The sequence below is a fragment of the Candoia aspera genome, chromosome 2, assembly GCF_035149785.1.
Source record: "Candoia aspera isolate rCanAsp1 chromosome 2, rCanAsp1.hap2, whole genome shotgun sequence".
In the NCBI taxonomy this organism is placed as follows: domain Eukaryota; kingdom Metazoa; phylum Chordata; class Lepidosauria; order Squamata; family Boidae; genus Candoia; species Candoia aspera.
This window is the reverse complement of record NC_086154.1, coordinates 111,556,335-111,573,511: the sequence shown is the minus strand read 5'-3', so window position 1 is coordinate 111,573,511 and position 17,177 is coordinate 111,556,335. Positions and strand designations below refer to the sequence as shown.

Here is a 17,177-nt window from a genome sequence, read left to right as displayed (position 1 = left end):
TTGATAGAAATAAATTTTGGGAGTGAATGAAGAAGACTGAATCAGGAGCTTCCAGAAAAGAGAATAGAATTAGAAATATAAATGATGAAACAATTTAGGATGGAACCTAAATGAAGGAATGCTAAAGGAGAAGTTTAGAAATTCGTATGAGAATGATAGTGATATGTCAAAGAGCAGAACTGAAATGAATGCTATAAATGTAAGAGTGCCAGAAGAACTGGAAGGAAAGTCATACATGCTGTGAGAATGTTCAAAACCAGTAAGGCTGAATATATAGATACCGTAACTGGAGAAATGTTAAACTATGAGAGCATGTATCTGTAGAATGGCTGTACAACTTTGATCTGGGGAATTATTTCATGAAGGTGCTTAGGAAGGTGCCTGACAGAATTCTGACTGAAAGAGTGTAAGAAGTGCCAATGACAAGAAATGCAGTGCTGCTTTATGGGTTTATGCCAAACAGAGGATGTGCAGACCATATTTTGGTTTTTCACCAGGTTACTAAGAGATATATGAATGTGAGAAAGAACGTTGATTCCATGTTTGTTGATGAAGGAGAAACACATGACATAGTGAATAGGCTTGAATTACAGAAAGTTTTATGTGAAGGGCAAAAATTTTACTCAAGTGAAACATGCATAAGAATTAGCAAATGATTCAACACAAGCAGTAAATAAGAACCATATGCAATCTTGGTTGTTTAATATACCTATGGATAAAAGTATAAGGAATACTTGTGGTGACATTGTAGGTGTTTTACAGAGGGATCTTAATGCGATCCCTGTGTAATGCAGGTGTGCTTTTATATTGAGACAATGCTGTGTGGTTGGCTAAGAACCCAGGGGATTTGCAGCGAACAATAGACTATTGGATGCAACAAGAAATATGGATCTAAAAATTAAAGTATCAAAAACCAGAGTAATTGGGTTTCATAGGGAAAATGAAGTGAGTGGCTGCAAGTTACACATAAATGGCAAAAATATTCCTTGGTAGGATGTTTACTAAAGGTAGAAAAATCTTATTTTGTGCAAATGCTAGTAAAATGTGGTTAGTCTGTGGTGAGGAATACATCTTTTGACAAGCAAAGATGACTGTGTTTGAGAGTATGCTTCTGCCCACTTTGTTATATAGAATTGAGAGCTGGGTATAAAAGTAGGTTGAATACAATGGAAAGTGATTAGTTAAGAAATGGGTATGGTAAAACAGGAAGAGATTGGGTCAAGAATGAGAAGTAAATGGACCAAATTCAAAAATGAGTGACCAGTATGGAAGTATATTGAGGTGGTTTAATGCTACAGAGAATGAAAGAAGATCAAATTGCAAACAAATATAGGAAGAGTCCATGGACTGAAAGGAAAGGAAAAACCAAAAATCATAGCTGAATAGAGTTGATAAGACCCTGAAAAAGAAAGCTAAGTTCAAAGAACAAAAGGCTATGTATTGGTATACAGTATAGATGTGGTAGGAGCAAGTACAGTTTACAAGGACAGAAAGGTATGAGAGATACAGTGAATATCTAAATGTAGCTATTCTTGCACACACATGCGAAGACAGCAGGAGCAGCTTTCAAAACAGCTATGAGCCTAGAGAACGATTTGGCTTCTTTCAAAGGATTTGAACAGTCCCAGTTTATTATGGACATATTCCCTATGCAATCTTGCTTCTAATGCTACACGTGTTAATTGGGCAGTTCAGCAGAGACTCCCGTATCAGTACTCGCCAACCTGTGAAATTCCCATGTTAGTTCCCTATTGTTAAAGAGAAGGACTGACCCTATCTTTTTGGTATCTTTTGGTAAGCCCATAGCCTGAGATTTCTTGTTAGCAAAGCTGTTGCTGCTCCCCTGAATGACCAGCAGGTGGTGGCAACTTGTCACAAATGCATGCAAGAAGCTGATGGTGGCTGGTGGAATTGTGAGTCTAAAAGCTCCAGGCATTCACATAACATCCTCCCAAAGGACTTAGCATCCCCTTTCCTCTCTTTATTCACAGATAAATAGGGAAAAAGTTATAGGCAACTACCTAACCCTAGCCTCTCATTCCACATCCCCCAAATTTCTAATCAAGCCTGTATACGTCTTTCCAGTGAACGTTTCTCCCTGTCAGGCAAAGCTTTCCTTCCAAAGCTCTTTGTTGCAGTTAAGAGGACATTGAATTAAACTGTGAGAATGGAACTTAATTTCCAGGCTGTTTGATTTGATCACGCTCCCTTCTCCCTGGTTCATCTGGGGGCTTCTCCCAGAACATATAAAGGTTGTACAGAACAAAAAGCTGATACAGCTCTTGAGGAAAGAGTAGGTTATTAACACTGGCACAGGCAGACTTGGCTTCCCACTGCTAATATGGTGCTTTCAACACTTGGAAAATGGGTCACTGGCTTTAAGTCCTTCTCAAATAATTTATGAGAAGACATGAGAAGAGGTGAAGCAGAAAGACACATGGGCAATGAGAAGCACAATGAGGACAGTCTCCTGCAGGAGCAGGTCCAGAAGATGTCAGATACTTACTTCTTCATCCAACAGATGCTTGTAGACTAAACATTCACTGAAAGAGCACCTACTGTAGCAAATATCTTTGGTGGTGCTGGACAATTCTTGAGTAACTCTTACGTTACTTACCCCTCCACACACTCCTTTCTCTTTCTCCCCCTTCCTCCAACCTGCTCTCTCTCACACACACACTCACACATTACTTCTTTTTTTTTTGGCTTATTCCCATTCATCTTCTCAACCTTTTGAGACAGGATAGCTTGAGAGATGAGATGATATTTATTTATCAATCAATCAAATTGATCACCGCCCATCTCCCAAAAGGGACTCTGGGCAGTTTACTGTAAAACACTATAATACATAATAAAATAATTATAATAAAATCCTCAATGGCTGGAAGTTCTTTATGATTTGCAGGCAGAGCAGGGTCCTTCCAAGAAACTAACCATCCTCAGGAATGGCTACTCTCTCTCCCGCCCCAGGCATGATAACAGAACCAGGTCTTTAGCTGTTTCCTAAAGTCCAGGAGGGAGGGAGCCAATCTCACTTCCGGGGGAAGGATATTCCAAAGGGCAGGGGCTGTTGCAGAGAAGGCCCGCCTCCTGGACCCCGCCAGATGGAATTCTCTTGCAGACGGGGTCCGCAGCATGCCCTCTCTGCATGACCGGGAGGGATGGGTTGATGTGATGGGGAGGAGACGGTCCCTCAGGTAACCTGGACCCGTGCCATGTAGGGCTTTAAAGGTGATAACCAGCACCTTGAATTGGACCCGGAAGCATACATCATGATATGATGTGTCCCAAGGAGCAGATCAAACCAAATCCTTCAAAAAGAATTGATTTAACCAGTTGATGTTAGATGTCTGGTATGAGAACAGAGACAGCTGCTGAGAAGGCCTACTGTTTAGCAAGTACCACCACATTTTAAGACTTCTCCCTTTATTATTGCCCTTCTTGCATTCTGAAAATACAGTGAAGGAAGCATCCAGAAAGGAGTCAAAGTATGTGTCCATATAAGGGTATCAGAATATGTCCAAATGGAAATTGGAGACCAGAGAACCTGATGCAAGCAACCTAATGTGTCCACACTACACTACTCCAGACTTCCTCAGTTGGTGCTTTCAGAATAAAGAGGGCACCATCTTTGAGAAATGAGCATTAAGAGATGGATCAATATATTAGGGGCAGGTTTACAAATTTCTGTAGCTTGTTTCTGGACTCCTAGCCTCTCACTTTCAGAGGTATTCCTATGCCAGATGCACAAAGCTACTAATATCCCCTCTTCTCTCTCTCTCTGTTTTATTCAATGGGATATATTCTCCAAAAAGCAAGTTGCCAGTAAGAAGAAGGCTGGACGTACCCTAGCAAATGCAACAATTGCCAGAGGAGTTAGGGGAGCACTGTTAGTGAAAGCTGCTTTCAGACAGGTCCTTTATTTCCAGCAGCATAGCTCTCTCTCCCAAGCCAAGAAACTACAATCCTTTTCCCCCATTCCCCAAATTCTATGGCATGTATCTCATTCACTTTTACCTTGAAATCTTCATAACAAATTCTTTTAAATAAGGTAACCAGCAACGTGTGACTGTCTGGATCAGACAAGCCAGGTCCCATCCCTGCTGCTGATCTACACCCTTACAAACACCAAGTAAAGCTCTTTCTGCAAGGGTCAATTAAAAGATATACATGGCAGCTACAATGCTTAGCCCATCCCCACCCCAAACTGAATTTTTTCAACCATTTCCTTACTGTTGAATATTTTGGGTTGCTGCAGTACAAGTATTTCCAAGCAAAATTTGGACAGAAAAGATACCTAAACATTGGTAAACGTAAGTAACAAAAGGACGGGTATGACAAAATAGCACATGAATTTATGTAAAATCAAAGAGCCCCTAGGATGAAAAGCTTAAATATGATCCATTTAAATTGCAACATTCATCCAGCCTCTCTCCAGAAAAACTAAACAAACTGCACAATCAACATTTCCCCTGCTGTTAACCAACCCATTCATTTGCTAAGAAAACAGACATTTCCAGATAGAGTTTCTGTCAGTTTTATGAACACAGATGCATGGGCAGTCCAAGGATGACAGCTGGGCAAGGTACAGTATATTGTACTTTAATGAGTACTTTCCCATGAAGAAAACATAGTGAAAACCCTGAGTTAAGACTTATGTGCCCCAGAAAGACAATGGCTGGGAGGAGGCACAGAAAAAGCAACTTCTGTATTGCCATTTCTAGATGCCCAGCTTCCACCAACTTAGATTCGACAGTCTTAACTTAGAAGAAACAGGGATAAGGGACAAGGTAAAAGGAAGTTCTGGGACCTGAAATACACCCCACAAAAGTGTGAAAAGTAATAAAGGGGAGGGGGGAGATCCAAAGAGCCGTCTTGGCTGTCCTATCCATTCCTCATCTAGCATTCAACCTACTGAACCAGAATCTGGGGGAAACCTGCTAACACTGCAAAGTAATCAATCAATATAAATAAGGTTGACAAAAAGCCATAATTAGTTAAGGTAACATAAGCAGTACCTCCTAATACTGGAACTAGGGCTCATGCGTATGTCTGCGAATCAGCCCAAGAGTTGTTTTTTTATTAGAACTTTATTAATTTTTTCAAAGTATAGTTAAAATACAAGAGATAGAATACAGAAAAGATAGAATACAGAACTAAAGAAAAAAAGAAACTATGAAAGTGCAGAAATAGATAGAAAATATAAAAAGATCAGCCCACGAGTTTTTAACCAGTCTCTGACTCTTGTTTTTTCTTACATCTCCTGGTTCCTAGGATCTCTTGGTTCCCCAAAGACTGACCTTTTGGAAATTATTCTTCAGAAATTCACATCTTATAAAATCCTAGAGAAGAAAGGAACTTGATCTCCAGTCCAGAACCCTGTTCAATGTAGATCTTCAACACAACAAGCAGCTGTAACATTTCTAATAGATGGCTGTCTGACTTTTATTTAAGAAGCAGAACCTATCATTTTCCTTTGAATAGTACCTGCTTTAGATAAGTCCTCTTGAACTGCCTCAAAAATTTGGTACTCAAACCTGACTTAGCCAGGATTCTTGTGATGCTTGAAAGATTTGGTTCTCCTGAGAACACCCCTTGATGGTCTTGATTTTATGAATGTAATTTACTCCCCAGCCCAGAAAATTCTGATCCCATGTTGCAGAGTAAAACATCAAAGCCAGACTACCCAAAAAAGGGGTAACAGAGAAGCCAGTTTCTAGCTTATGGCTCTTACCCTGTTTGGAGTGTAAGTAGAATAGTAACAGTGCAGTAACTCTCTGGTATCTTCTCCTGTTAGATCACCACAGATAACAACCTGTTCAAAGATTAAAGTAGTACATGTTTTGAGTCTTTCCTAAAGAGCAAAACTCAGTAAGAAAACACTCAAGCAGAGACTGACTAACAGAATGCAGCAGACTTGGGCTTAGAAGCTCTGGAGAAATGTTCACTCTCCCTGGCTGCACTGAAGAGGACATTCTCAATGTGCACACATAGAGTGCTGGACTGAACTCACTGACATTTGTCAACCAAGCTCATGAGTTTCTTTTATTTAGAACAGTCATATTAGGCATAACTTCTTCCTCTTGCTCTTTCATCTTAGTCTCTCTCCAAAACTTAGAAATTAAAGACAACCTTCTAAGTTTTCTAGCTTTGCTTATGGCTTATGAGATTTCTGCTCCAGCTCAACCCATTTTCTAAACTAAGGCTATTCAAAGTGTACCAGCAAATCCAAGATCTAAAATCCTAGAATTTAAGCAGTTCAAAAGAGAAACAGGAATGCTATAGGTGAGCTCTGCCAAGAAATGACCTTGGCTCTACACTGGCAATGATAAAAGAACATCAAACACAGATGTAGCCATTCATAACCATAAAGAAAGGGACAAAAAACAAGTAAAACATGAAATCAACAACCAAACACATAACTGCAAAACTGAGGTGCAAAAAGTTCTTCCAACACAGTGCAAAAATTAGCCTTCCCCAACTTGGTGCCATTCAGATTTTTTTTTTTTACTATAGCTCCTAGAATCATTAGCCAATAACCACTGGGAATACAGGAGTTATCTCTCAACTCATCTGGAAAGAACTAGGTTGGGGAACCCTGCTCTAAATGATGCATATTAAATCTTGTCCTGTCCAGCACAATACCTGTTTGAGCGTCAGATGAAATGCTGCAGTGGCTCGGGCCATCTCGGGGAGGACAACAGGAATCTTCACAAGCCTCTCTGAGAAGACAGTTAGAATCTGCCCAGCTTTCTTCACCCATTCCTTGTGGTCAGTATAGCTCGCTGCCCGGAGCAGATTAGAAACTGCAATAGAGTTGGGGCTGGGTTCTGCACCATCTTGATCTATAACAATAGTCAGTTAATCAGCTATTTTTTGAGCACAGAAAATTTACACTTTTTAGTTAAAGGGCTTTTTTTAAGGCTCTGACATCATCTGCACCTTAAAGCAGAACCATGGGGGGAAGAGGAAGCAAATGACAAATTAGCATTGTGCCATCACAATGCAGGCACAGTCCCTTTTGTATGGGCATTGTGATTTGCATGCGTATACAATGGGAGTGAAGCTTGCATTCCACTTTCATGAAACTCATTTTCTCATTTTTATGAAATTGTCAGGTTCTTTGACAATTGTCAGGTTATTCAATGTCTCTGCCTTAAGAGGTGCAATTCCTTTTAATCCCATTAAATTAAGTAGGACCAAATCCTTTAAAAAAATATGAATAGGAGAGAACTGTTAAATAATTGCTTCTGGGCCTTAGTTTTCAAACTGTATGTTCCCCCATGTCTGACTGCTGTCAGCCAACTGCTCCCAGGGAGCCCACCCAATCCCTATGTAACACCAGAGTATCTAGGACAATAGCCAAAGAGCCTTTAAGTTGTACTATATTCTACATATACACTGACACTCTGCCAACCAGACTGTTCTACTTAGTACCAACAAATGACAGCCAATGCTACTAAGAACATATTAATATAACATAAAAGCATCAAAGTGCAATAAATGTATAAGCAATAAAAAGCATGCTGAAGAAATACATTTTTCTACTTCCTCAGACTATGTGCCAAGAGAGGTGCTTGCTTTATTCGTACCTGCATACCCCATTAATATTCCACACTTGAAATCCCACCACTTGTACCGATCAAGGCTAAAAACTGGAGCGTAAGCTGGGTCTGCTGATTAACCAGATGCCCCCCTTAAGCAGATACCATGGATTAATCTCTGCAGATGGCCATGTAGTGATAACAAACACAGAAACTACCTGTTGGCATTTTCATATCAGAATTAACCTGATCTACCATATTCATGTACACTTGGTTACAGAGAAAGACCAAGACATTGCTAGACTACCACAGTGCTGATTGGAAAAGGAATGCTGACTATCCATACCACCTCAGTCTGGACTCTCCCAATGGACATGATACCTCCATCATCTCTAGCATACCAAAGGCAATGCTGGAGAATTCTGAGGGCTGCAGGTCCACACTGGGAGGAGGGTACCAGGTTGCAAGAGCATCCAGGGGTCACCCATGTTCATAAGCATCCATCACAGTATCACACAACTAAAATAAATTATACTATGCTTACATACTATGTTCTTTGCCAACTAAAGCTTAACTTGTTTCAGTTAACTTAAAAAGATCTCCATGCATATATCTGTCTTGCATATTCACTTTCCAGCTTTTAGCCAGCAAAAGGCTGGAGGCATTGTAAACAGAGAGGAACATTGTTCTACCATTGGGGGACATAATAAAATATATCAATTTTTTTGGAAAAAAAGTTTTTGATGAATTGAATGTTCTAACTAAATAGAGAATTAAATTTTCACACAAATTAGGACTCTCAAATATATATGATAGAATATGAGATTAAACAGCAAGAAACCCGTTACATTTTTTTTTAACTTCTGGCAGTTAAATTGTAATTGCTCAGCACTGGAAATATTTGGCTAATTTACCAACTGAAAATGGTATAGTAAAATTTGGTCAGTAGCAATATTTGAAAAAATATCAGATAAAGTGCATGTGCTGAAGAAATAGAAGGGTGAACCACCACTCTGCAGGATCTGGAGAGACTGTGTTTGTTTTATAAATGTTCTATGAACTCACAGGATATGTGGAAATTGATTTCTAACAAGACTAGAAAAAAATGATGCTATACTGGTAAGTGCCAATCAAAATGTATTGTTATTCTTATTCAATTAATTAAACAAATTAAAAATTCCAGTTTAACTGAAGAGCAAAACTTTCAGTCTTGGAATTAGCTCACAATCTAATCAAGTAGTTTGAAAAAAGAAAGTTATCAGCACACAGATTTTCTACGGTATAACAGAAAAGAAATATGAATCTACCAGAGAATAAGTCTATTTGCTAATGCTCTATTCAAAGCAAAAAATATTTATAGGCATGGACCTAAAAAGAATATAATAGACATAGTTGAATGTAAGAAGTGCCATGCTGCCTTCCCCCTCCATGACTTGGGCTGAAGAACACCAATGAGAATATGTCTTCATAAATTCTGCTATCTGAAAGACAAAGGTAAAAACTTGTGCACAATAATCAGTTCAAGTTTCTGAGACTCTGAAGATCTGCACTGTAATTATTATTATTATTATTATATTACAAATTTGTTACAGCCATCCAACTGTAATGGACTCTGGGTGGTGTACAAAACCAAAAAATCCATTAAAACAGATAAAATATAAAACCATGCATATCTAGAAGTTCCAGTAATTTGCAAGCACAACTTCTATAATCCATAATCATTAGCCATTCCAACTGAGGTTTTTATGACTTGTCATAAAGGAACATTTGGGGGACACCAGGTTCTCTACCTATTTTGAACAAGTAGAACAGTGTCTTATAGACTTCCCTTCTTGATTCACCACCGTCTTTACCCTGTAACATATCTGCCTCTCTGTTAATTTCATCAATGCATTTTGTCTCAACATCAGATTTGTTGTAGCGTTTGGGAAATCCTAAGACAAAAAACAGATTCACAAGCTGGAAAACTGCATACTGAATCCTGTGAAGGCACCAAGTCCTTGATATGCATAATATTAAATGAAATGGGTTGCAGAACTGGAAGTGTAGCACAACAAAATCTATGCTATCACATGCCCAGTTTTGCAACTACAGATGAGGGAAGTTCCACGGTTATCTTCAGATTGATTCCTCTCTTGACAAGCCAGTTTACTTTCAAAGACAAATATTGGGAAAAAGGTTGGTAAATAAAAATCCCCCCTCTGTACCAGTCCTTTAATCCCCAACACATGTGTTCCTTAACTTAGCTTCAACTGCAAAGGGAGAGCAATATCAGTGGTGACAAGTGGGGGATTTTCCACGGGCCAATAAAAAATCTGATTTTCTCCCTGCTTATCCTTTGCCACCTCTGCTGCTGGTGGCACCTATACCAGAAGTTAAGTAAGGGTGGGGTGATGTGAGGAGGGCACTTTGAGATCTAGTACATGGTAGCAGATAAGAAATTAGAAATCCTTCTTTGGCCTAGACATTAATCCAAACTTGAGAAGCAGTGGGATTCTCTCCTTTAAGGTCATCTTTTAAGCATCCTGGGAACTGGTGTGTAAAATAAGCTCAGGAGGAAGTCCAAATTCTCACTGATTGTAAATTGATTTTCTTTGCTGCAATAACTGCTGTAGAATTCTTTTCTAGGCATGCTGCATCACTAATACAATACCCAGACCACAGGTTTTGTGAAGATTGTAATTTAATCACCATTGGAACCTGGAGTCTCCTGTCTCAAAAGAATACTTACCATCCTTCATGCGGAGGAGCAAGGAAGGATGGGCAGCCTCTGTGGAGAAATAGGCAAAACCTTTTGGATCCCAGAAGAGCTCATCTTGCTTATGCTGCAGCTCCACAGCCCATTCCAACCAGCTCGGGTTCAGTGAGGCTTCATATAGATCAAAGAGGGCTTGGATTACAAAGACATAGTCTTCTAGGAATCCATGGATGGGCACAGAACTGCAAAAAACAAAGGGAAAAAAACCCAGCCTCCTAAGAGGAGTTCATAGCTATCACTAGTAAGTCTAATTATTACTATGAGCACCACAGAGAAATGTATGTGAAATACTCCCAGCCATTTCTGCTATTCCAACAGAAGATCCAAGATTCTGACTTAATATTAAATCACATCCTCTAATATTCAGGCAGAGACATCCTCTGCCTTGTGGCAATGATTTTGACTTTCTCAGTTCTCATTCTCATATTGGAGAAGAGAAAGTACAAGTATTTGGGCTGAGAATTTACTGCCACTCATACCAGAGACTATTACAGGAGATTGGTACATAAGTATAGCTGGACAGTCTAACAGCATTTTATACATGGGGGGGGGTATATTTTTTTTATACGTGTGTGTGTATGTATACACACATATAAAAAAATTACACCCCCCACACTCTATAAAATGCTGCTAGACTAACCAGCAATACTTATGTACCAATCTCCTCTAGTAGTTTCTAGATAAGAATTTTTTTTTACTGTTGCTTTGCCCTGGATGCTTGGAAAGGACAGCATAGACAGTTCTCCATTTTAATATAATGTTTTCTACCTTCCTAGGTGGAAACTGAAGGATAGTATAACAAACCCCTTTTGAAAACAATGGTTGCCATATTCTCAGGCATAAGGCAAGTAGAGAACCATATACTGTATTTCTCCAAATGTGGGGACCAAATAGGGAAAAGAGTACTTCAGTCTCCTCTGAAGTGATGTTACAAAGGTGAAGAACTTTACCACTGAGATTAACCTGAGAGCAAAGCATTTATCCATGAAAAGGTGAGTGCAAATGTAGTTTTAATATCACCTCTTCACTCTTCCCCTCCTTTGTCTCCTCTCTCCATCTTTTCTCCCAGCAGCTCAATTTGCTAACAACTTCAGCAAAGTTCAACATGAGATGTAAAAAGCAGGTGCAGAGCTGCTGTTAGCACAAAGTAGTCAGGCAAATCACCCTCCCTTTCTGATTACCTCTAGCTCTCTTGTTGTTGTTTATTCGTTCAGTCGCTTCTGACTCTTCGTGACTTCATGGACCAGCCCACGCCAGAGCTTCCTGTCGGTCGTTAACACCCCCACCTCCCCCAGGGACGGGTCCGTCACCTCTAGAATATCATCCATCCATCTTGCCCTTGGTCAGCCCCTCTTCCTTTTGCCTTCCACTCTCCCTAGCATCAACATCTTCTCCAGGGTGTCCTGTCTTCTCATTATGTGGCCAAAGTATTTCAGTTTTGCCTTTAATATCATTCCCTCAAGTGAGCAGTCTGGCTTTATTTCCTGGAGGATGGACTGGTTTGATCTTCTTGCAGTCCAAGGCACTCTCAGAATTTTCCTCCAACACCACAGTTCAAAAGAATCGATCTTCCTTCTCTCAGCCTTCCTTATGGTCCAGCTCTCGCAGCCATATGTTACTATGGGGAACACCATTGCTTTAACTATGTGGGCCTTTGTTGTCAGTGTGATGTCTCTGCTCTTCACTATTTTATCGAGATTTGTCATTGCTCTTCTCCCAAGGATTAAGCGTCTTCTGATTTCCTGACTACAGTCAGCATCTGCAGTAATCTTCACACCTAGAAATACAAAGTCTTTCACTGCTTCTACATTTTCTCCCTCTATTTGCCAGTTATCAATCAAGCTGGTTGCCATAATCTTGGTTTTTTTCAGGTTTAGCTGCAAGCCAGCTTTTGCACTTTCTTCTTTCACCTTCATCATAAGGCTCCTCAGTTCCTCTTCGCTTTCAGCCATCAAAGTGGTATCAACTGCATATCTGAGATTGTTAATGTTTCTTCCAGAGATTTTAACTCCAGCCTTGGATTCCTCAAGCCCAGCTTGTCGCATGATGTGTTCTGCGTACAAGTTGAATAGGTAGGGTAAAGGAAACAGCCCTGCCGTACTCCTTTCCCAATCTTAAACCAGTCCGTTTTTCCGTGGTCTGTTCTTACTGTTGCTACTTGGTCGTTATACAGATTCCTCAGGAGGCAGACAAGATGACTTGGTATCCCCATACCACTAAGAACCTGCCACAATTTGTTATGGTCCACACAGTCAAAGGCTTTAGAATAATCAATAAAACAGAAATAGATGTTTTTCTGAAACTCCCTGGCTTTTTCCATTATCCAGTGGATATTGGCAATTTGGTCTCTAGTTCCTCTACCTTTTCTAAACCCAGTTTGTACATCTGGCAGTTCTTGCTCCATGAACTGCTGAAGTCTACCTTGCAGGATCTTGAGCATTACCTTACTGGCATGTGAAATGAGTGCACTGTTCGATAGTTTGAACATTCTTTAGTGTTCCCCTTTTTTGGTATGGGGATATAAGTTGATTTAGCTCTATTGACATTCACATATTTATAATTAATTAATTAATTTGTGTTTGGTCAAGAGAAGACCCAAATTTAAGATGGCATATCCTGTCCAGAGATGAATATTTGCAGAACTAGGCAATGTCAGAAAAGTATCTATTGGGCCGCTGTGAAGAGGTAAGCAGCAGTGCATTCTTCCCCAGGTAAATAGCTGCCAAGCTCAGTAAAAGGAAAAAAGGCTGCACCTTTTGTATGGGCCTACTGCAGCAATTCAAACTACAAGGGATGCATGTGCTCTAGACATTTCCACTATATACCTGCCTTTAATCAAAACACTTGCTCCTCCTCCACAGGGAATCCCAATGGTCTGTCAAGAGGGTCTTATAATGCCTCCAGTGCTACTGGTAACTCTTACTCATCCACAGACTCAAGACACATAGGAACAAATACAGGTTTACAGCTTTTACTCTTCACTAACTAAAACCTCCATTCACTCTCACATACCCATGCCCTTTCATATCTACCCAAATTAAAGCCTAGCTGGGCAGGCTAGGTTTGAGTTCCAAAGAATTAAAGCAGGACACCACCATGCACAGTCCTTTCTCCTATGGGATGGCTTGGCAACCCCATCTTGGCACTTTTCTCATGCTTCTTAGTACTTTTCTATCTCATCGAGTTCACATGGGAACCATCTATTGGTTTGAAAACGACTTTTGCTGTATCTCCTTCAAAGCCATCATTCTACCTAGGTTAAGTAGGCTGCAATCTTCTAGAACAAAGCTTTCTGCCTCTCTAGCCTGATTTGGATGGGCTTCATATACTCCATCTTTCATGCATGTCTATTCACACAAACATGGTACAGGTAGTCCTTGCTTAACAACTTCCCTGTTTAACAACTGTTTGAAGTTACGACGGCGCTGAAAAAGTAACTTTACAACCGGTCCTCACACTTACAACCATCGCAGTGTCTGTGCAGTCACGTCATCACCATTTGTGCACTTCACAGCCAGCTTCCAACAAGTAGAGTCAATGGAGAAGCCAGCAGTAAGATCGCAAGTCACAGTCACGTGATGTCTTACTTAACAACCACATTGCTTAGTGACCGAGTTGCTGGTCCCAATTGTGGTCGTTAAGTGAGGACTACCCATATAAAACCACATTATCATTATACCATGGCATTATCTAATGGTTGGCATTACAAGTTAGGCACAAAGTATTAGTATCAATATGGTTATACATGATCAGCATATTCTAACAGGTCTGTGTTTAAATGCTATCATTTAAATAACAGTTCTCTATAGTGCTTATCTTACAAGTGCAAAGTGGAAATCATCATCTGAAATGTGATTTCAGACATCAATTTGCTTATGGCTTGTTCTTAAACCAAATCCTCCTCTTTCAACCTCAGCCAAGTTGGCCTAGTGGTACATTGTTTCCATGAACGGACAGGAGATTGAGTACATGAAGCAGGTTGAACACATAAGCAAATGTATTATACCCCCACTAGCTTGTTAAAGCACATAGATAATTAATGATAAGAACAATAAAAATAATAGCAAGAACAAAAACATGTTAAAAAAAGAAAAATTACTTATCATTACTAAGGCCAGATGTTCCACTGCTAATTCGACCTGCAATCCATAGGTATCAATATCAGAATTTTACCATTTTGTTCTTTATAATTTGTATCTCCAGTTTAAGTATGGCTGTGGTATCTGGACTGCAAAAAGCTGGTTGGCCACTAGCTGGCAGCATAGTATATCATGCCATCTAGATGTCATCTGGATTTTTGAGCTCAGATAGTTTAAAAATATAGCCAAGGATCACGTGAGGGAAAAAAACCAGGCTGGAAACTCCAAATTTCATGTTCAGATTTGTGAGGAGATTAAAGTGTGTATATATAGGCCACATCTGCCTAGCATGCCCTTAGATGTTTTATCTTGCAGGCTTGGCAGGTTTCTCTCCTCAGGAAAATTCTAAGCCTAGCATTCTCCAATACCAGCTGCCTCTTCTCATGCACGCTTCCTTCAGCATCACAGAAACAAAAATGCAGTTGCCACATGTTTGGATATGAAGGAAGCCTGCTTTCTTCCAGGTCAGATTATTTATTCATGCAACCCAATACAGTTTTGCTTTTAACTGGCAACAGTTCTGCAGGGACACAAGCACAAGTCTTTCCCATTGCCTATTAGCTAATGTTTTTAACTGGAACCAGGAGAGTGAATGGAACCTCGGCATGTATAGCAGGTACTCCATCCCTGGGGAAAAGTCACATTCTCCCTCTGCCCAAGCTCTCTCCTTGGGGTTGCCTTGTAGTGCCTGGGATTGCCTGCCACTTACCTGTGGCTCACTGTGTTGCCTTGGCCCTGGTAACAGGTTCTTAGCAGCTTTCCACTGCTGGCATTAAACATGTGGTTTCGCAAGAAGGAAGCTGCACATACAGCTCGGTCAATGTATTCTTTCTTGCCTAAGATGGCTCCACACTGAGCAAAGCCAGAGATCATCAGTCCTAGAAGGCAAAGCAGTGGAGAGTGCTCATTTGAATTCACACCCTCAGAATATTCAACCAGAAGCTAATTTCTTTTGACCCAGAGCAAGTCTCCTAGTAGTCTAATCAGTTTAAGTCACTTATTCCGTAAAATGGCTCTCTTCACATATGCTAAAGACAAGGTAAAAGCAGACTGTTATTTCTCAAATGCTTCACTCACCACTGAGCAGAGCATCATTTTACATGCTTTCTTTTGCTCCTAATCAGAAATTCAGGAAAAAAGAGGACAAACAGTGTCTTCATCACTCATGACACAATGATTATAGCTCCAGTGGCACTCACTCATAGAAGATACCACTTGGTAATACAGTTGCCTTCAGAGATCACCCATCAGTAAGCCTCCAAGGCCTTGAATGGTTTTTCCCCTCACTGTTTTAAAAATGAACTTAGAAACTCAAATGGAAGATTTCTGAAAGTCTACCTGTGAATTCTGGAACTACTTGGACAGCATAACTATTGTCAAGGCAGATAACAAGCGAGCTTGTCTATTGCTTTTCCATTACATGTTCAAGTATCTTCATTCTATAATGCAGAGGAGTGCTCTCTCTGTGTTTATATAATGTGAAAAGCTACAATAACATAAACACCTTCATGGGTTAAGGAAGATTTTTTTCTGGCTCCTCAAAGCCAGAAAAGGTGCTACTGCCCCCTGCTGTCAAAACAGTTGCGTTAATGATGAACATATAATGATGAACATTATTACTAAGATGTATAAATTATTGTTACAGATGAAGTTAGAAGATGAACAAGTTAAAGACTGTATGATTAAATGGGCTAGGAATTTTGGATATAATATTATGTTGGAGCAATGGGAAAACATGTGGAACAAAGGTCTGAAGTTCACTCTGAATTACAATCTAAAAGAGAATTTTTATAAAATGATGATCTGTTGGTATTTAACTCCTGATTTTTTGTTGTTGTTTATTCGTTTAGTCGCTTCCGACTCTTCGTGACTTCATGTTCATTGGTGTAATGAATCTTTGTTGGAAATGCTTACAGAGTGAAGGAACTTTCTATCATCTCTGGTGGACTTGTGAGAAGGCAAAAAAATTTTGGGATCAAATATGTGTTACTATACAAAAGATTCTTAAAGTGGATTTACAAAAAAACCCAACTGTTTCTTTTGGGTTTGATGAAGAAGGATCTGGAAAAACAATATGGGACTTTGCTTCTATATATGATTACAGCAGCTAGACTTTTACATGCACAACAATGGAAGGATCCACAAATACCTACAGTGGAAGACTAGATTATAAAATCAATGGACTTGGCCCAAATGGCTAAATTAATGGCATTAATAAGAGGAAATACTATTTCTGGATTTATTTCCACTTGGAAACCACCTTTAGACTACTTGCTTGTATTAGAAAAAGATGATGCATTGTTTTTAAGTTTCACTGATTGAATGGCTTGTTTTGATAGAAATAATGCTACTAAGGTTTACATAATGGTAAGAGATTATATTGGAAACTTGTATGTGTATCTGTACTGGAGGGAGTCGGAAGCCACTTTCTGTTTCTATTTTTCTTTCTATTTGCACTTTTATAGTTTTTTTCTGTTTGCTTTAGTTCTATCTTCTTGCTTTTCTATATTTCCTACTTAGTATTTTAACGATATATTTCGAAACCTAATAAAGTTCTTTAAAAAAAAAAGTTTCAGTAAACAGTTCTTATCCAGTGTACTTTTGGCCAGAAGAAAAAAAGGAGAAAAGATCAAAAACCAGGAGAAAGTGGAAAAACGACAGATAACCTTGGTGGCACTGCAGACTATCCTTCTAACACCACAGAAATAGACTTACCAGGTGCGGTTAAGTCTGCTC

At 39.6% G+C, this 17,177-nt stretch overlaps 1 protein-coding gene across 2 annotated transcripts in view; it reads right to left on the bottom strand.

The window, feature by feature from the left end:
* The window catches only part of SPATA20 (spermatogenesis associated 20), a 48,534-nt gene that overhangs the window by 12,485 nt on the left and 18,872 nt on the right, over positions 1–17,177 (bottom strand). For both annotated transcript variants that reach the window (XM_063293220.1, XM_063293221.1), the window contains exons 12-15: positions 15,151–15,319; positions 10,276–10,484; positions 6,646–6,845; positions 5,735–5,815 (exon numbers count right to left, since the gene is read on the bottom strand). In XM_063293220.1, the coding sequence (XP_063149290.1) occupies positions 5,735–5,815; positions 6,646–6,845; positions 10,276–10,484; positions 15,151–15,319 (659 nt within the window). The remainder of the gene's footprint in view (positions 1–5,734; positions 5,816–6,645; positions 6,846–10,275; positions 10,485–15,150; positions 15,320–17,177) is intronic.